The following is a 20,601-nucleotide window of genomic DNA, read 5'->3' on the forward strand; positions in this document are numbered from 1 at the left end:
TTTTTTTTTTTTTTTAAATCAAGGTTCCCCTTCCAGTGGTAAAAGTGTAGACATTCTCCCTGCACAACGATGCAGAGGAAACTGCATGGGGGAGGGGGATTGCAAGAACTGGAACTAGCCAGACTGGTGTTTCCAAATTGCCTTCATTACAACATTCCCTAGGTATCCAACCTGAGGAATTTCATTCAGGCCCTGAAGCTGCACAAGAAGACCTGAAGCTATTTACCGCCCTCTGATAATCCACTTGTGGTGCTTCAACCTTCCGCACCCTTCACTGAGGCAACAGATTCCAGTATAACCTATCCATCTTGTCCTTCAAAACCTTCTGAAACTTTGCCAATCATTCCTGTGCCCTTCTGCCTCCTGCCTCCCCACGTCTGTGCAGAAGCCAGATGACCCCTGTGCAACAAACACAAAGCAACATGCAGCTCTGTGTGGTGGAAGTGGAAAGGCACTGATGACAGTCAAGAGATCAGGACTCCCTCCATTCCTGGCTCTGCCCAGGGTTTGCTGTGCGTACTTGTGTCACGAACCTCCATTTACCCGTTTGCAGAAAACGAGGGGATGACTTTTAAGGTCGCTGCGCTGGCAGCTCAGAATCGCTGGTATAAGACTTGAGCGGGGTGTGCCCCGGGCCGCCCTCCCCACAAGCTTGAGGATGGGGGCTTCTCTCTCGCCAGCTTCACCTGGGATGCCTTGACCCTTGGGCGTTCCCACGGCCAGTTTGGGCCTGACGAGGCCACAGCGACCCACACCCACGGGCCGCGGGCGCAGCACCCCCTGGTGGCCGCATCCGGGTATGTAGCCAGCACTCTCGACCACTCAGCCCACCCTACCTGCCTTCCGACGCCAGGACCTCAGCACCAACCAGCCCTCAGGGATTGCGTCCTGAGGAGGGGGCGGCGGGACACTAGAAGGAGGCCAGGCTGCGCTTCTCAGGTCTCCGGATTCCCCCCGAACCTCCTCTTATCCCCGATCCCAGTCCGCCACCCCGGGTGGGAACATACAGGGGTGACCCCCGTGACAACCAACAGAGAAGGAGAGGGTGCGACGTTAGCTGCTACCTACCTGTGCCCCGGCTCCAGGACGGCCGCACCGGCCACTCGACCACGCTCCCGAGCATCAGCCCCGGAGCAAAACAAGCCTTTATAGCGGCATTGGCCGCCAGACTGCGCAGGCGTGCTGCACAAAGACTCCCCAAGACTGAAGGGAATTGTAGTCCCTCTTCTAGGAGCCCGAGGCTCGACACGCGGCAAAGGACTATATTTCCCAGAAGCGCTGCAGAAGCCCTGGAGGAGGTGCAGGCTGCTCCTCCTTTCCACCGCGCTCCTGGCTCTGCACCATCCTTCTCAGAGCTTCTGCGAGCCTGTCTGGAATCTTCTCTGAGGCCGTGTGCCCCAGTGGGTGGCCGGGAGGGTTGACAGTAGCCCTTGGGGGAGGGTGGGGGGGCGCAGCTCGGTGTTTGCAGACAGGACGGAGCCGACGGTGTGCGGCCATTTATGCACCAGAAAATATCATGAAGGTCATCAGCTATCAACTAGCCCCGACTCGTGTCTTTTATGGCAGTTAACATTTTACGATTGTTTGCTCAGTATTCGACCTGCATCCTGCGCTGATACCACCTTTTTCAGTTTTATCCCACTGCCCGTCACATAACCTTGTGCTACCTGGTTTCTAGATAATGAAACGCCAGGATCACAATTTCTACGGTAGCAAGAGCCTTGGAAACGATGTACCAACTCACTCCTTTTTGTAAATCAAACTGAGGTTCCCAAAGAGACTGATCACAGTATTTCTCTTTGTGTTTCATCTGTACCTTCAACATGATCGTAACATCACTACTCTCTGTTGAGTGCCTACCTACTCTGTACGTGGTGCTTTACGTGAAATTCTTGTTTCTTTTAATCTCCACAACCACACTGTAGGTATATCTTTTCCATTTCAGAGATTATTTTTAAAAAGGTAAAGTGACTTGTTCATCTTTATACAACTAGCTAGTGTGAAGACACTAAGGTATCATAATTAATTAACACGATGTTCCTGCGTGAGGATGGATTAATAGGCCTATGCAACACCACAAAGAGGCTGGGAACAGACTCATGCATATGTGTAAACACGATCTGTGACTGAGAAAACATTACAGATCAGTAGGGAAAGGAAGAAGTTTGGATAAATAGTGCTGGGACAATAGGTCATCTGTATTTTTAAAAACTCAGGGATTACTACTTCAGCCCACACAGAAAAATCGATTTCAGGTAGATCAAAGACCAACCTATGAAAGGGAAAACTTTCAAATGTTGGGAAGAAAATGTGAAATAACTTCATGACCTTGGGAGTAGAGAAGAACCTCTTAAACAAGTTGCAAACACAAAAAATAAAGGAAAGATTGATACATTCTTACTATATTTAAATTTAAATTTCTGTACAAGAGCCATAAATTGAAAAGCAAAACCACAGTTATAACCAACAAAATTTTGGATACAAAATATACAAATAGTTTCTACAACTCAATAAGAAAGGGCAAATCACTCAGTCGGAAAATAGGCAAATGCTATGAACAGACAGTGAACACACTGTAAAGGAAACCTGAACAACCATTCAAGCATGCAAAGACACCCAATCAGGAAAAAAAAAAAAACAGGGAAATTCAAGTTAAAATAGCACTGAGATACTGTTTTATGCCCTTCTCATGGGAAAACATAAAAACCTGACAACACCGACTATTGTCAAGGATCTGGAAAAACAGGATATTTTGCACATTGCTGGCAGTGTATCAATTGATAGAACCATATTAAAGAGCAGTTGGCCATATTTAGTAGATTGGAAAAGGGCTATATATAGAGCAGTATTGTTAGATCCCTGGCAGACACCTAAAATTTAGTGGCTCGGAGTCAAGAAGTTTATTTCTCTCATAAATAAAAGCCTTAGGTAAGTATCCCAGATCAGTAGCGTAGTCCTACTTCCTGCAGGCAGTCAGAGACCAAGGGTATGGTGGCTCTGTCAGGTTCAACATAGAGCTCCAAAATTTTTCTACTCATTGCTATTACGAGTCACCCGGGTGGAAGGAAGAAAGAATATGGAGATGTGTGACCTGATCTTGAGGCACCAGTAGGGAAGCAATATACATCATTTCCATTCACATTCTACTAGCGACAATTTAATCATCTGGGCACACCTAAGTGAGAGGGAAACTGGGAAGTGCAATCCTCAGCCGGGAAGCTATGAGCCATCTACAATTCCGTTACAATGGAAGAAGGAAAGAACAGATTTCAGTGGAAACTAATGGTTTCCACCTCATATGCCTATCCTTGAACCCAGAAATTCCACTTCTACCTATATGCTGTAGGGTAGCCTTTCTCTATGGAGGCTTCTGCAAGTGAATCAAGCCCTACAAAGAATTATTTGAGTGATTATTTTCTCAATTCTCCCAAGGATAGCACATATCTAGTATCATTCTAGATGTCCAAGAGAGAAGTTAATTCATTACACACAGTGAATGCTTTAGGGCATCAGGGCTTAATGCTATTAGCTGAGAAAAGATGCTCTAAAGGGCCTCCCACATATATACACAAGGAGATATATTCATTGTGCATTGTCTGTAGTAGTGGAAAGAATCTAAATTCCATTAACAAGAGAACAGACAACTAGATTATGGTATTTGTATAATGAGCTACTATACAGCAGTTAAAGAACATGGGCTATAATGTATCACTATGTATAAGTTTCAAAAACAATGTTGAGCACAAATAAGTTACAAAAAGACTCAAATTGTATAACCCCAATTTGTATTTATTTTGCAAATATGTAAAAATGTGATATGTTGTTTATGAATACACATATATGTACTTAAAAATATAAAAAATACCTGGGCATGATGAACACCAATTTCAAGGTGTAATTGGAGATATAGCTGGTGTTGGAGGTATAAGAATAAGATCAGAGAGGGAGACACAGGAGCTTCATCTGTTTCTGTAATATTTTATTTCTTTTTAAAATGATTTATAGGGGCACCTGGGTGGCTCTTTTGGTTGAGCATCCGACGTCAGCTCAGGTCATGATCTTGCGGTTCATGGATGGAGCCCCGCGTCAGGCTCTGTGCCGACAGCTCAGAGCCTGGAGCCTGCTTCAGATTCTGTGTCTCCCCCTCTCTCTGCCCCTCCCCTGCTCATGCTCTGTCTCTCTCGCTCTCTTAAAAATGAATATACGTTAAAAAATTTAATGACTTATAAATGTTCATTTTAATGAGGTTTGGAGTGGGTACACAGGTCCTTCTAATATCATTTGCTGTACGTTTTGGTGGCTTTAAGTATTTCATAATAAAAATGTTTTAGTGTCATAGGAACAAATCATATCTCCTCTCACTGGGACTATATGCACTTGAGCCAAAGAATCTTGCAGGTCGCTATATCTATATCTGCTGATGAGAATTCCTGAAGTGCCTGTGGCCATCTGGTTGCATAAGATAAACCTCCTCAGCATACCTCAAGCCACCTTGCTGAGGTATACTAGCACTTCCTACCATGCCTCAAACACCGTAGAACCCCAAAGCTGCAAATCTGATACTTTAATATAAAATCAAAAGCTTCTGAAAATCTCCCTGAAATACTCCAAATATACTGATCATAGGCTAAAAGAAAAAAAACAAAACGATAATAGACGACCATTGCGCAGACCTGGTGCCAAGCCTCAATACCCTAAGGTCTTATCCCTGTCTGTCCACAGATAGCCTGGGCCAAAGAATCGTACTTAACTTATACTTACTTATAAGTATAATTAGACTTCTACTTACTTACATGATACTGATTGCAAAGCATCCCCTCCTTAAAATGATTTTGTGTGGGGCGCCTGGGTGGCGCAGTCGGTTAAGCGTCCGACTTCAGCCGGGTCACGATCTCGCGGTCCGTGAGTTCGAGCCCCGCGTCGGGCTCTGGGCTGATGGCTCGGAGCCTGGAGCCTGTTTCGGATTCTGTGTCTCCCTCTCTCTCTGCCCCTCTCCCGCCCGTTCATGCTCTGTCTCTCTCTGTCCCAAAAATAAATAAAAAACATTAAAAAAAAAATTAAAAAAAAAAATGATTTTGTGTTGTGAGATGTTTGGGGGAGTGATATTCTCCAATCCTCAGGCAAGGGGCTAGAGTAGAGAATCTATATAAACCCACACTTGTACATATTTTAAAAATAATACTTATTTTGTGTAATCCACTAAAAATATTCATTCAATATTTGATGGAGATATAATGGAGCAAAAACAGAGAAGTTTCCTGTCCTTATGGGGCTTAGAGTTCCAAATAAACTTGAGTCCAGATTTAAATTATAACTGGAGTAGGTACTAGACAAGGAAGGTATGAGTTGTGCCTGAAGGACAGTGGGAATTAGTAAGGTGAACATGTGGAGGTGGGCAGAGCAGAGAGCACTCCAAGCAGAGGGAACAACAAAGACCAAGCAGAAGGAAAAGGAAGGGAACATCTCCAAAGGCCTTGTAGACCATGTTATAGGTCTCAGAGGAAGAGCAAATGGCAACCACGACAAGGTTTTTAATGGTGAGTGGGTTAAGGGTTGAGAAATCAAATTTGCATTTTGAAAACTGCACTGTGGCTGGTAGACTGGAGAAAGAGGTAGAAGTATCTAGAAGGGAAGACAATCAGCAGACCTTGGTGATGGAGTAGGTAAAGTGGTGTGAGAAAGAAAGGTGTCAAGGGTACCACCTAGGTTTCTGGTTGCAGAACTGGATGGATGGTGGTACCACTGCTCATTGACAGAAGTGTTTTATTGCAGTAGCTTCCTCTACCCAGGTTACCAGGACCTAATGCCAAATGGCAATGATCACTCCACATCTGCTGTGGCATTCACAGTTGAATTCTTATGAAGACAAAATTTCACTTTTGCAGATCAATTTTACAATGAAAGTCATTTTCAAGAAATAAGACTTTTTTTTCAAGTTAGCTAATAAAGTGAATATTTTACTTGCCATCACAGAAACAACAGTGTGAGAGAATAAAAAACCTCTTTAATGGTCTCTGGCAACTTAAATTTTTTTTAATGTTTATTTATTTTTGAGAGAGAGACAGAGAGACAGAGGATGAGCAGGGGAAGGGAAGAGAGAGAGAGGGAGACACAGAATCTGAAGCAGACTCCAGGCTATGCTGTCAGCACAGAGCCGGATGAAGGGCTTGAACTCACAGACTGAAAGATCATGACCTGACCTGAAGTTGGTCACTTAACCGACTAAGCCACCCAGGCACCTGGAGAATTCTTTTTTTTTTTTTTTTTTTAATGTTTATTTATTTTTGAGAGAGAGACAGAGAGACAGAGAGGGAGCAGGGTAAGGACAGAGAGAGAGAGGGAGACAGAGAATCTGAAACAGGCTCCAGTCTCTGAGCTGTCAGCACAGAGCCCAACGTGGGGCTCAAACCCACGAACCATGAGATCATGATCTGAGCCGAAGTTGGAATGATCTGAGCCGAAGTTGGACGCCTACTGACTGGGCCACCCAGGCACCCCTAAATGTTTATGTTTTGAGAGAGAGAGAGAGAGAGAGAGAGAGACAGAGACAGAGAGAGACAGAGAGAGCCAGGGGAGGGCAGAGAGAGGGGGTGGACAGAGGATCAGAAGCAAGCTCCACACTGACAGCAGCAAGCCTGATGCAGGGCTCAAACTCACAACTGTGAGATCATGGCCTGAGCCACTGAGCCATCCAGGTGCCCCCTTGGCAACTTGGAAAAGAGAAAAGGATTTCACATATCAAAAATTCCAAAATTGGTGCAGCCACTGTGGAAAACAGTATGGAGTTTCCTCAAAAAATTAAAAGCAGGAGCGCCTGGATGGCTCAGTTGAGCTTCCAACTCCAGCTTAGGTCATGATCTCATGGTTCGTGAGTTTGTGCCCCATGTCAGGCTTTGTGCTGACAGTTCAGAGCCTGGAGCCTGTTTCAGAATCTGTCTCCCTCTCTCTCTCTCTGCCTCTCTCCTGTTTGCACACACACTCTCTCTCAAAAATAAACATTAAAAAAATTAAAAATAAAGTTACCATATTATTCATTAATTCCACTATGGGGTATTTACCCAAAGAAAATGGAAACACCAATTCAAAAAGATATATACACCCCTATGTTTATTGTAGCATTTTTTACAATAGTCAGGATATGGAAACAACCCAAGTGTCCATCCATAAATGAATGTATAAAGAAGATTTTATATTTTATATAAAATAGAAATATAGAATATAAATATAAATATAGACGATTATATATAAATATATATACATACAGATTTATATAGAAGATTATATATGCAAATATACATACATATACATATATACATATACACATATACATATATATACATATACACACATATATATACACATATATATACATATATACACATAGGTGTATATATATAAAGGAATATTGCTCAGCCATAAAAAAAGCATGAAATCTTGCCATTTACAACAACATGGATGGCTCTAGAGGGTATAATGCTAAATGACATGAGTCAATCAGAGAAAGACAAATACCATATGATTTCACTCTTATGTGGAATTTAAGAAACAAATGAACAAAGAAAAAAGAGGACACCAAAAGTCAGATTTTTTTTTAATGTTTAGTTTTTTATTCTGACACAGAGAGAGAAAGCATGCTCACAAGTGGGAGATGGGCAGAGAAAGAGGGAGAGAGAGAATCCCAAGCAGGCTGCACGCTCAGTGCAGAGCCCCATGCGCGGCTCGATCACATGATAGGGAGATCTTGACCTGTACTGATATCAAGAGTAGGTCGTTTAACCAACTAAGCCACCCAGGTGGCCCCAAAACACAAGACTCCTTTTTTTTCAAGTTTACTTATTTATTTTGAGAAAGACAGAGAGAGCAAGCAGGGGAGAGGCAGAGAGAGGGAAAGAGAATCCCAAGCAGGCGCCACACTGTCAGCATGGTGTCGGATGTGGGGCTCAAACTCATGAACTGTAAGATCATGACCTGAGCCAAGACCAAGAGTAGGACATTTAACTGACTGAGCCACCCAGACGCCCCCTCAAAACAACAGACTCTTAAATATGGAGAACTGGTGGTTGCCAGAGGGGTGGTAAGTGGGGGAGAGGGGTGAGTGCAATAGGTCAAGGGGATTAAGGGCATGCTTATCATGATGAGCACTGAGTAATAATACATACAATTGTCAAATCACAACAGCCTAAGACTAATATAGCCTAAAACTAATATGTTAATTATACTGGAATTGAAAAAAAAATTTTTTAATAAACTAAAAAAAAAAAAGATGTCAACAATGCCAGATAAAAGCCAAATGACATTGCATATTATATAGACAAAGATTTCACAGTATTTTCAATAGAGAACTGCAATGGGTGAAGCTGAGTGTTCATACAGTACACAGCAGTAGAGGCACGTTATGGTAAGTCATATCACATAGCCACTTTATGAAGGAAAGAATTACACACTTCTCACCTTCGTAGTAATAACATCTCAAGTAATTAGCAGTAAAGGTGGTAGTGAGAAAGAAATGAAGAATTGCTTTAAAAAAGCTTTAAGTACAGTTATATTGACATGCACTATCATATTGACCCAATAAAATAACGGATAGGTGTTCAAAAACTAGCTCCTTGTAAAAAAGATAGGGAAATGGACAGCAGTTATCTAATTTTAATAAAACAATATTATCTACCACATTAATGTTCTGTTGATTCTACAGTCTTGTATGTACATAATTTATAAATTTATTCTAATTTATAGAATATCTAATTTTTAGAATTGTTACTTCTCAAATGTTCTCAGGCAGTAACATTTTATTTTTTATAAATCAAATAAAAAATTCTAATTTGTAGAATATCTAATATATAATTTTATCTTATAAGAGCTATAAGTATAAGGACTTTATACATGATTTTATGATTATAAATATTTAAGTGATATTATAAATAATGCAAGTTAACATCAGGGGTTTAGGAGTTTTGTTTCTCTTTAAAAAAAATTTTTTTTTAATGTTTATTTACTTTGAGAGAGAGAGGCAGCGTGAGCAGGGGAGGGACAGGAAGAGAGGGAGACACAGAATCTGAAGCAGGCTAGCTGTCAGCACAGGGCCTGGGGGGAGCTCAAACTCACAGACCATGAGATCATGAGCTGAAGTCAGATGCTCAACCAACTGAGCCATCAAGGTGCCCCTTGTTTCTCTTAAAAGAGGTCTGAATCTTATTCAACTTTGGGAACCACTGAGTGATAGAATAAAACCAAATTTCAGCTAGGTATACAAAGCCTTCCGTGATCTGGCACCACATAATACCACAGCTTCATTTCCTGTTACTCTCCTACTCAAATCTGAGGTCCTCACAACACTGTGATTTCCATGTCTTTACTTAAGCTGTTCCTTCCACCTGGAACAACCACCTAAATCTATTCAACTAAAATAAGCATCACAGCCCATAGACCAGCATTGGGATTGTAAACCTCCCAGAATGACAGCTAATGGTTACCTACTCAACTGAATAAAATCAGACAGCTTGTGTGATGCCTCTCCTGGTTAGATGTGCAGGGGAGATTCTCCCACATTATTGAGAAGTATGGAGTGGGCACCTGTCAGACACCAACGTGGGAGGCCCCACTAAACAGGGTCCCACTAAACCAGAAGAGCCAAACTAATAAAGAGTGCAGCCAAAATGGAGCCTTCTTTCTAAAACAGGCTGTCACAGGCTGCAGGAATCACTCCCAGTCACTCCCCAAAACTTCTTGCATGTTTTTGCTTTATAAATATGGGCTTCTGATGAGACGAGATAAACCACTTCAGTCTGTTTGTGATAACATTTTTGGCATGAATATTTGTTTAGGAAAACTAGAAATCTGTGAAGGCTGTATTTATTTTTCACTCAAAGTAACTCATCTGTTGAATACCATGAGGAAAAAGTATGTATTCTTAAAACACAAATTATATACTTGATTGATTATAAGACCACCAATGAGAAAAATTAGTATTGCTTTTTAGCTACTAAAATGTTACTTTGGGGGTGTCTGAATGGCTCAGTTGGTTGAGCAACCGATTCTTCATTTCGGCTCAGGCCATGATCCTGGGGTTGTCAGGTCAAGCCCCACATCAGGCTTTGCACTGAGCGTGAAGCTTGCTCAAGATTCTCTCTCTCTGTCCCTCTGCTCCTCTCCACCACTTGTTCACTCTCTCTAAAATAAAAAAAAAAATAATAAATCAAATAAAAAATAAAATGTTACTGTCTGAACACGTTTGAGAAGTAACAATACCAAGACATTTTATCTATTTAATTAATTTATTTTTTAATACTTTATTTTATTTTTGAAGTAATCTCTACACCCAACATGAAGCTTGAACTCACAATCCTGAGATCAAGAGTTACATGCTCCACTGACTGAGCCCGCCAACTGCCCCCCAAAATATGTTTTTAAACTCTCATTCTAAAATTGGATCTAGGCGAATGACATGTGATCTACAGCTGGTAGGTAATTGATCTAAAGGAAAAGAAAGAAAAAGATTCCTTTTCAAGTCAGTCAAGTTTATACTGCTAACGGAATCAGAAACAGCTTAAAATTTTATCTATTTTACTTCCTATTTGCTTGTAGGTTCTTACAGTTCTAATCAAACTTCATGTTTTAGTATATTTACCTAAGGGGCGCCTGGCTGGCTCCATTGGTTAAGTGTCCGACTTCGGCTCAGGTCATGATCTCACAGTTTGTAAGTTGAAGTCCCACATGGGTCTCTGTGCTGACAGCTCAAAGCTTGGAGCCTGCTTCAGATTCTGTGTCTCCTTCTCTCTCTGTCCCTTCTCTGCTCATGCTCTGTCTCTTTCTCCTTCAAAAATAAATAAGCATTAAAAAAATGTTTAGAATACTTACCTAAAATATACTTATTGGGGCATCTGGGTGGCTTACTCCATTAAGTGTCCAACTTCAGCTTAGGTCATGAACTCATGATTCATGAGTTTGAGCCCCGGGCTGGACTCTGTGCTGACAGCTCAGAGCCTGGAGCCTGCTTTGGATTCTGTGTCTCCCTCTCTTTCTCTGTTCCTCCCCCACTTGCTCTCACTCTCTCTCTCTCTTTCTCAAAAATAAATAAAGACTTAAAAACTTTTGAAAACAGTCATCTAGTTTATTTCTTTAATTTCCTGATTGATTTATACATATGTTGCTTGCATTCTATACCCTATCTATAGAATTTTCAAGTTTTTTTCTTCTACATTTACTCTATTCACCTAAAGCATTGTTTCCTCAAAATAGTAGATGAAGTACTACTCCTGCAAGATATTCTGAGAAAAAGAAATTCTCAAAGTCAACTAAGTCTGGGAAATTATACATATGATATTCAAGTCACATTAACATTTTAGCTAAATACTCTGAGGAATCCTATAGTAAAAAAAAAAACAACAACTCTGCTTAGCCTTATTTAATTCATTGTTTCTCAGACCTCTTTGAAGTTTAAATAACAAAAATAATTTTTTTAGAAAAGAATTTAACATCCAGTGGAACTAGTGTTCTGCAAGAAAATGCTTTGAGAAATACTGATCTAAAGGGGTGCCTGGGTGGCTCAGTCGTTAAGCATCGGACTTCGGCTCACATCATGATCTCACGGTCGTGAGTCAGAGTCCCACATCAGGTGAGCATGAGCCTCACTTCGGGTGAGCCCCCGCTTCTCTCTCTCTCTCCCTTTCTGCCCCTTGTGGGATTCTCTCTGTCCCTTGCTCACTGTGCCCTCTCTCTTAAACAAACAAACAAACAAACAAATAAAGCCATCTTTAAAAAAAAAGAAAGGAAGAAAAAAGAAACTTCCCAAAGGAGAAGGGATCCTCAAATGATAAAGAGGGCTCCTACGGAGTGAGGGACGACCTTTATGGTAACCTCCAGCTGAGTGAGGCTGAGAGAAAAGACTGATGCCCACAGCAGCCAGGGTTGCTTCAGTCAACCCAGACATTTGGAATCCAGAAGATTCCATTCAGGCTGAAACAACCTGAACAATCTCAAGAGAGCCAGGGTAACAATAACAGCTACTATTATTGCCATTTTTACTGTTATTTCTGTTTCAATTCAGTAATTGCTTAGAACAGAAAAGGTAACACACAAACATTATCCCTAACCACATAAAACCCCAATATTAGAGATAAGGAAACCTTTGCTACCTTATTGTTCCAGCTCAGGCCATAAACTTCTTCACTGAAGCAATTGCTCTCTTTGCTCTCTAAGCCACTCATTACTCTCTCTGGAGCCTTCTCTAATGGAATTAATTCCAGAATAAAAGAGGTTAAACCCTCTGATGACTTTGGCCCACTTAACCATAACATGTCTGGTTTCCACCATGAGTCAAATATTTGTACATGCTAAATCTGACAAGACCTGTTATCACCTAGGCATGGCATGGTATGTTGAAATTACTTCCCAAGGTTCTTTTAAGACTACACAAGAAAGTAAATCTTAACACTCAGAGGCAAATTCAAACACCTACAGAGGATAAGCAGGTAACATACATGAGGGGAGCTGGTCAGGAATAATCAATAGTTGGTGACAGAGACTGTGATGATCTAGAGAGAATGTTCCATCCAAACAGCATAACCATTAGCTTTGGCAAATTGTTGCCAAGCAAAAACGTGAGCCCAGTATTGGTTGATCTTACTTTTTAAATGAAGCCAGAAATATAGGTCTTGCACGAAATCTCCCAATTTTTAATATGTCGACAACTAACTAATTTCTTATAAAAAACAGCAGGGTCTAAACAACATGAATTTGCAAGCTTTCCTTTCATGTTCTCATCAGTCAACTTCTACTAAAAATAGCATTGTCTCTACCACTTCCCCTCCACCTCACTGATCACTCCTTCCATCCAGGAGATCTGGGTTGCTTTTTTTTTTTTTAATTTTTTTTTCAACGTTTTTTATTTATTTTTGGGATAGAGAGAGACAGAGCATGAACGGGGGAGGGGCAGAGAGAGAGGGAGACACAGAATCGGAAACAGGCTCCAGGCTCCGAGCCATCAGCCCAGAGCCTGACGCGGGGCTCGAACTCACGGAGCGCGAGATCGTGACCTGGCTGAAGTCGGACGCTTAACCGACTGCGCCACCCAGGCGCCCCCTGGGTTGCTTTTGACACACTCACAAAATCAAAAGCTGAGACTAGCCAGTACTGAAGTCATGTTTAAAACCTCAAAGTCTGAAGTTGACTATAAAAAGGAGGCCCCAGTTTTTCTGAAAGATGGTAGCAAGGTTGAAATAAGTGCATGTGCCACTTGAAAGCAATGGTAATTATTATGTGCCTGGTCTATGATGCATTGCAGGCCACAGTGATTCTAAAGTATGAGGAGACTATTAGCACTGCTCCAGTGACCAGATATTTTTTCTTCCCCCTCTCCTAACTGATTTTCCAGATTACTTTTGGAGATGAGATTCAGGCCCAGTTAGGGCACAGGGTGGGCTAGTCCCCTGTGACACTCTCTTGTCAGCGGTGCTTGTTAGAGAGACGGCTAATGCCACCTGATACATGTATTATTCAAAACTAGGGTTCAAGGTGTGGCCTGTGGTCTTTTAAGGTCAACATCATCACTAAGTCCCCAGAGATCAACATTATCTCAGAGAAGAGCCAAAGAGAAGAAGATGGAAAGAGGTTGGCTCCATGAACATGGATTCTTCCTTTGTCTCATTCTCCACCTGCTGCTTCAAGGTAAGAAGGGACAAGAACAAGAACAAAGCAAACATACAACTTCTAAGAAACAGACCAACCAGACTAATTTTTATTATTCCTAGATAGCCAATGTCTGGATGTTCATCCAGGTAAAAATGAAAACTCAAGACACTGATAGCTTTGTACCTCTTTGTAAGATCCTTCTGTCCCTATGTTTCTATTGGGCCTCTTCTCTTTTCTCATGTCTTTCTCTTTCCAGGCATATAATCTAACCACATGGTTTCTGAGTATCAACTAATGTTAAAAAGAAGAAGATTCTTTCTCAGCTCTCTTGAATCAAATTAAATGGAACAGAGAAAATTCTAAAGGGAAGAAGGTGATGAGAAGGTCTGTCATGAAAAAGGGAAATATTTTTAGTAAAAATTTTCAGTGTAGATTATTTTCCTCATTCATTATTGAAAATGAATGATGAAGGAGTACCTGGGTGGCTCAGTCCATTAAGCATTTGACTTTGGCTCAGGTCATGATCTCACAGCTTATGAGTTTGAGCCTCGTATCAGGCTTTCGCCTGTCAGCACAGAGCCTGCTTCGGATCCTCTGTCTTCTCTCTGCCCCTCCCTCTTCTGGTTCTCTCTCTCTCCCTCTCCCTCTCTCTCTCTCTCTCTCATTCTCTCTCTCAAAGTAAATAAACTAGAAAAAATGAACGATAAGGGTTAGTACAATATCAGAGATAGATATGAATAGACTCTACCAGAAGATGTTATCACATAATTCTCTATTTCTGTATCACAAAGTAGTTCTAACCCTAGAAAAGGGTTAGGTGTAAGATGGGAATCAAGGAACTCTCTTTAAGGTAGTCTCACTGGTGATAACCACTGTGTTTTAGAGGAGAGCAATCACAGCACATAGTAGAGATACAGTAAATCCTTATTAACTTGAAAAACTGAGTTTCTTCCTTAGGGTCCCACATACCTCCTACTACCTACCTGATTATTGCCTTCATCATTAATTTATGATTATCTATGCTGCATTAATATAGTGAGGAGAACTGTGATTGCAAATATTGTCACTGACATCACCCAGATGGCTCAAGGACACAGATGAGCAATGGAAGGACACTGAGTGAAAGTGGAGAAGTTTGTGGTGAGATTCAGCAGGACACTGAAAAGTGGTGGTCAAGGCTGAGTTTGCCTACATGTTTGGAAAGATTTTGCATGTGGACAGAAACAAAGGAATTGAGGATGGAGCCCTGACTCAGCTCACCTCATCAACTTCCACCATTTGCCTACCAGCCCAGCCCACACTCCCTGGTCCAGGAAGGAGGAGCTCACATACTTCTCCCATGCCCCCTATTTTCTTTGTGCAGAAATGCTACCTAGCCCCCAGCCCTGACACTCTTCTCACAGGGTCTCTGCTCTCTTCAGGAAGAGGAGACACATTCACCATCAATTGCTCAGGCTTTGACCGGCATGGAGTGGATCCTGTCGCCTTCCAAGCAGTGTTTGACAGAAAGGCCTTCCGTCCAGTCATCAACTATAGCATCCCCACTCGGGTCAACATCTCCTTCACTATGTCAGCCATTGTGGAAGTGGTGAGTCCTGGCTCAACATTGCAATGTGCTGATCAGTGGCAAGCGGTGGTGGGTTCCTCACTTGAATTTTGTAAAATGAAAATCTCATTCCATGAGGTGGGAAGATATGACAGGGCATGCTTCAGTGACATCATAGCAGGTAAAATCTGTCCCTTTTCAGACTATTCCATAAGAAACATGACCCCAATGTACTTTTATACTGCCTTTTTTTTAAATTATGTTTTCCATGTACTCTGGAGTATTTGACCTACATTTTTTCAGTGGTTTATGATTAAAAATCATAATTGTGACATAGAACAGCCATGGAAATGAGAAAGAGGTGGATGGTGGCATTGGACTTGACTTCATGGAGGCAATGATCCCAAGTGAAAATTGTTTTTTCAGGATGCACAACTTCAACTGATGACATCTTTCCTATGGCTAAACATGGTATGATAGACTTTTTCCCCTTTACTGTGGTACCTCCCTTTTCCCACTGCTGGGTCCAACTTTGCAGTTTAAATTTAGGATAAAACTTAGAAAACCCACAAATTATACAAATTCAAATGGAAGCAGACCAACAATGAAAACACAAAATTTCCTGATTATTCTGTCAGCTTGGAGCACAGGGAGAAGGTAGCATAAACCAAGGTCATGGAAGATGATACCTAAGTGGCTCCATCCCAGGGACTCCAAAGTTGAGGTCAAGGTCTCCCCTGAAAGAATCAAGGGAGAAGTAGAAGAAAGACTTTGTTAGTGCACTGTGATATCTGTCACCAGAGAGGAGGTAGGAGAGTGAAGAAATGAGAGAAAAAGGAAATATAAAGTGCAAGAGACAGAGTGTGACTAAAACAAGTTCCCACCCTATTGATCTCACACCATGTTTTCCTATAGTTCTGGTACAATCCATTCATCACGTGGAACCCAGAGGAATGTGGGGGCATCAGGAAGATCAGTATAGCAGCTGAGAATCTTTGGCTTCCGGATATCTTCATCGAGGAGTTGTGAGTATCCGCACTGAGAAAACAGCAGGAAGGAAATGCTATCTCCAAGGAATGGGATGATATAACCAATAGGGGGCACATAAAGACTAAGTTTAGAAGGAGCAGTGTCTGAATTGAGTTTATAAAACCCCCAGAACACAGTGACAGGTGGAAGGGGGAAGTCAGATGAGTGGGGTTAGAGCACAGGAATGGTGTGATCTGAGAGAGAAAGAAGGCCAAGACTGATAGAGAGCTCACAGTACCCACCTTCCCATTCTTCTCACATACAGTATGGATATGGATCAGACAGCTACAGGTCTCATGGTTTATGTCAACAGTGAAGGTCTCATCAAATATGATAAGCCAATGCGGGTGGTCAGCATCTGTAACCTGGACATCTTCTATTTCCCCTTTGATGAACAGAACTGCACACTTACCTTCAGCTCATTCATCTACACAGGTAAGTGAGACTCTGTATAGTAGCTGCTTGAGAGGCAGAGAAAGTGTTTTGAGAAAGAAGAGGCCAGGAAGCTGGGAACGGTGAGGGGATTTCCCCTAAAGGGGTGTGGAAGCTAAGTGGTAAGAAATGCAAGTCTGGGTAAGGGGTTTGGGAACATTTGGGAGGCTGAGTTGTCTGGGTCTCTTTTGCAGTGGAGAACATGCTCCTGGGCATGGAGAAGAAAGTGCAGGAGATTTCGAACACATCACAGGACCTCATTCGGAGCAAGGGGGAGTGGGTACTTCTGGATATCCACCAGAGAATGATGAAGATGACTGTGGGCACCAACCAGTATGACCAAATCATTTTCTATGTGAGCTCAGGGGCCATGGCTGTGATCTTCTCTAAGATGCATAACTTATGTCCTCCACCAGAATGTAAGCTCTCCCACTAGAAAGTAAGCTCCGGGAGAGTGGATATTTTTATCACTTTTTTCACTGATAAATTTCCACTACCTAGGACAGTACCTGGCACTCAGTAAATATTGATTGAATAAATCCTCCTTGGGGGAAAAAACAAAGGTCCTAGGGCAGTGACTCATAGTGAGAGTGAGCTTTCCATCTCCCATGGCTATCAGAACTCTATGGAAGGCAAGGGTTTTTAAGTTTATTTTTAAAAAGAGATGGTGTAAAAGTTATGAAACACTGTCTTAGGGATATTATGCTTTCAAATCTTGGTGACCTCAAAATTATCTGCCACTGTCTTGCCTTCCCTTCACTGGTCTTGAATGGACACCAGCAAAGTCACTAGCGATTAGACCTTGATGAGAAAGCAAGCAGAAATACAGAGATAAAAAGCACATGATACCTAAGAATCTGGTCCCACAGTCCTGCTAAGAGCACATTGGTAGGGCTAAAAGTGGAAGTGGAGAAAGTTGACACCTTGGGTCAAGAAGGAATGAGATACATTTCAGTGGTAGGCAGCATGGCAGAATCAAACTCTGGAAAGGCAGACAGTGGTGATTAAGATGACTTTGTTGAAAGACAGGACAGTGAAAGGGACTTGAGGCAACATTTCCTTCCTAGACAGTGTGGTCTGGGACATATCTCAACTCTTGCTCTTAACTGGCTCAGCAGCCTCCCAGCCTACTCCTCACTTGCGCCCCTCTCTCCTTCCCCCAGGTTGCCATCAGGCGCAGGCCCAGACTCTATGTTATAAACCTTCTGGTGCCCAGTGGCTTTCTGGTTGCCATTGACGCCCTCAGCTTCTACCTGCCAATAGAAAGTGAGAATCGTGCCCCGTTCAAGATGACACTTCTGCTGGGCTACAACGTCTTCCTGCTCATGATGAATGACTTACTCCCTGCAACTGGCACCCCCCTCATCAGTATGGTCCCTTCCTCCATCAGGAGAATGAAAGCAAAGTGGGTGTGGGGTAGGGAGACAGACCAGTGGAACTTGGTCAGAAAAGGGATCCTGGAAAAGGACCCTCTGGGGAAAGAGGAAACACAAAGTCCTAGGAGGTACCTCTGGCCCTCACATTGACCCATCTTCCCTCCAGGTGTCTACTTTGCCCTGTGTCTGTCCCTGATGGTGGTCAGCCTGCTAGAGACCATCTTCATCACCTACCTGTTGCACCTGGCCACCACCCAGCCCCCACCCATGCCTCAGTGGCTCCATTCTCTCCTCCTCTACTGTACCAGCCCAACAAAATGCTGCCCCACTGCACCCCAGAAGGGAAATAAGGGCCTAGGCCTCACCCCCACCCATCTGCCTGGTAAGGGGAGTCAGCACTGCCCACACATTCTCTTTCCACACCTCCACTCCTCTGCTCCTGCCTCCTTCCCTGTTCCCTTCACTCCCCAGGTAAACTTCATGGCCCATGGCTGAGTCTCTATCTCTGTAGGTGTGAAGGAGCCTGTGGAGTTGGTGGGGAAGGTGCCAGGTCCTCCCAGAGAGGCAGAGTTAAATGGGTGCCCTGGGTCAACAAGGGCCCAACAAGAATATGAGGCTCAGAAGCGGCACTTGGTCAACCTGTGGATAGAGTTCAGCCACATGATGGACACCCTACTCTTCCGCCTCTACCTGCTCTTCATGGCCACCTCCATCATCACAGTCATCGTCCTCTGGAACACCTAGGCAAATGCCCATCTGCAAGCTCAGGTCTGGAGCTTCTCTTGCCTCTGGAAACCATCCATGCTCCCATGTGTGTCCAAGTCCCAGCCTCACAGGCCTGGCAACCACCTTGTTTTCTGCTCAATCCTTCTGTCTGGTTTCAGACCAGAACTGGATGATTGCCTATGCCTCCCAGGATTAGGTCCTTGCTCCTGCACTCCATCAGCTACCGTCAGCACTCCCATAAGTGATGGCTGCCTGCCTCATCAGGATTCCAGTTCCTGGAATACTTTCTTGATTTGAATCATCCCCAATAAACCCCTTTGCAGAAAGCATTGGTTCTTCCCTACCTTATATTACAGTGTCAGAAATCTTGGATTGAGAGTCTTCTTGCAGAAACTACTCATTAACAAAGTAAAAAGGATTTTATAAGACTATTATGCAACTTAGGAAAGTGAGGAGAGGGGAGAGAAGGGCTCAAAACCCATTACAAGGAATTATAAGAAAATAGAGCTAAATCTCCTAAATCCAATTTTCCGATTTAAGCTTTAGAAATTAATAATGTGCCAGAATCAGGCATCTCTTACTTAAAGAGTGAAACATTTCATCACAGCCTGACATATGACTCATTCATCCTTAAGCATCTAGATGTTAACGTAATCCCGAATTACCGTTAACTGTCTGCACTGTAATCAAAGTTGACTGCCCTTAATCATGCAAAGGAAAGAGCAGAAGCCAAGGAAAGCACATTTGAAAATGGCATCTGCCTTACTTGAGAATAACACAAATGCCCCCATATGAACTGGAAAACTCCCCTTCCTGGAACTTGCCTTCTGATTTTGCAAGTGTTTGTCTTTTGGCCCATCTCTCCCACTAGCTGTCTGGGGGAGGTAGAGGTTCCATGGAGCCGTGACATGATTTGTTGGACACCCCAGGTTCAGAAAAGCACAGATGTGAGAGCAAATTAATTACAACTCATACAAAATCTTTTATTTTTAGCAATCATTTCTTTTCTTTTCTTTTGTCTCTTCTACTACTTTCTATTGTAAGCCTAAGAGATTAATGGTGGTCATTACTGAACAATATTTCCCTGGTTCCTCCTCTCCACTGCTCTTCCTCAAACTTCTTTGGCTCCCTCTGGTCACCATAGATGCCTAAAGAGTGGCAAGACCACCAATGCTCACTAGAAAGGTTGCTGTTGGTGGTGCAGGCCAAGGGTCCTTCCCCAGTGTTTGCTGCAGGAGACCAAGCCAGCAGGGGCAGATATCCCCAGCTGAATGCTGAGTCACCAGGACCAGATATCACTTGTTCTTTCCTTGCAGTCTCCTTCCACAAGGACTCAGACAGGAGTTCATGAGAATCTGGGGGCACTGAGGCAGAAACACCCTGCTAAACTACAAATCACTCCTTGCACATGCCCATGGTCTTCTAACTCAAGTTGTGTTCCTTAATTCTCCTTTTCTTTTCTCTGCACTTTTCTTTTCCAGAAAGGTCTTCGGTTTCTCGGCTTCTAGAGCCCTGTCAAGCACCTCCTCACCAACACCAATCTTCCGGGAATGTCCAAAACCTAGCATCTACACAATCTAGGCTCAAATCAGGATCCCTGACATTCACCTAAATAAATTAGTGTATCTGTTATTATTTCCGCAACTCCTCAACTCACAGCTTGCTACAATGTGGGGCCTTAGAAAGGATGCAGTATACTAATAATAATACCAACACTTATTAAGTTATGAATATGTGGCAGGCACTCTCCTAAGTGTCTTAGATAAATAACCACATTTAATCCTTACAGTAACTCTATGAGGTGGGAACTGTAGATCCACAAACCCTTGGAGTCAAATGCGTTTTGGAAGTTAGAATTTTTCA

General features: G+C 42.7%; 2 protein-coding genes across 2 annotated transcripts in view; one reads left to right on the forward strand and one right to left on the reverse strand.

Annotated features, from left to right (window-relative positions):
* Window positions 1–1,202, reverse strand: part of ABCC5 (ATP binding cassette subfamily C member 5) — an 80,345-nt gene extending 79,143 nt beyond the window's left edge. The window contains exon 1 of the mRNA XM_058730645.1: window positions 1,069–1,202. The gene's annotated coding sequence lies outside the window, so the exon portion shown is untranslated. The remainder of the gene's footprint in view (window positions 1–1,068) is intronic.
* A 12,396-nt stretch (window positions 1,203–13,598) lies between these two features.
* HTR3D (5-hydroxytryptamine receptor 3D) lies at window positions 13,599–19,018 on the forward strand. The gene is given in 10 exon segments (XM_058730657.1): window positions 13,599–13,659; window positions 15,597–15,646; window positions 16,091–16,200; window positions 16,470–16,505; window positions 16,507–16,653; window positions 16,836–16,906; window positions 16,909–16,991; window positions 17,800–18,052; window positions 18,179–18,394; window positions 18,524–19,018. Coding segments are annotated over 10 exon segments (1,260 nt in total). The 3' UTR covers window positions 18,757–19,018.
* The last annotated feature ends 1,583 nt before the right edge of the window (window positions 19,019–20,601 follow it).

This window comes from Neofelis nebulosa, chromosome 5 (assembly GCF_028018385.1).
Source record: "Neofelis nebulosa isolate mNeoNeb1 chromosome 5, mNeoNeb1.pri, whole genome shotgun sequence".
NCBI lineage: Eukaryota > Metazoa > Chordata > Mammalia > Carnivora > Felidae > Neofelis > Neofelis nebulosa.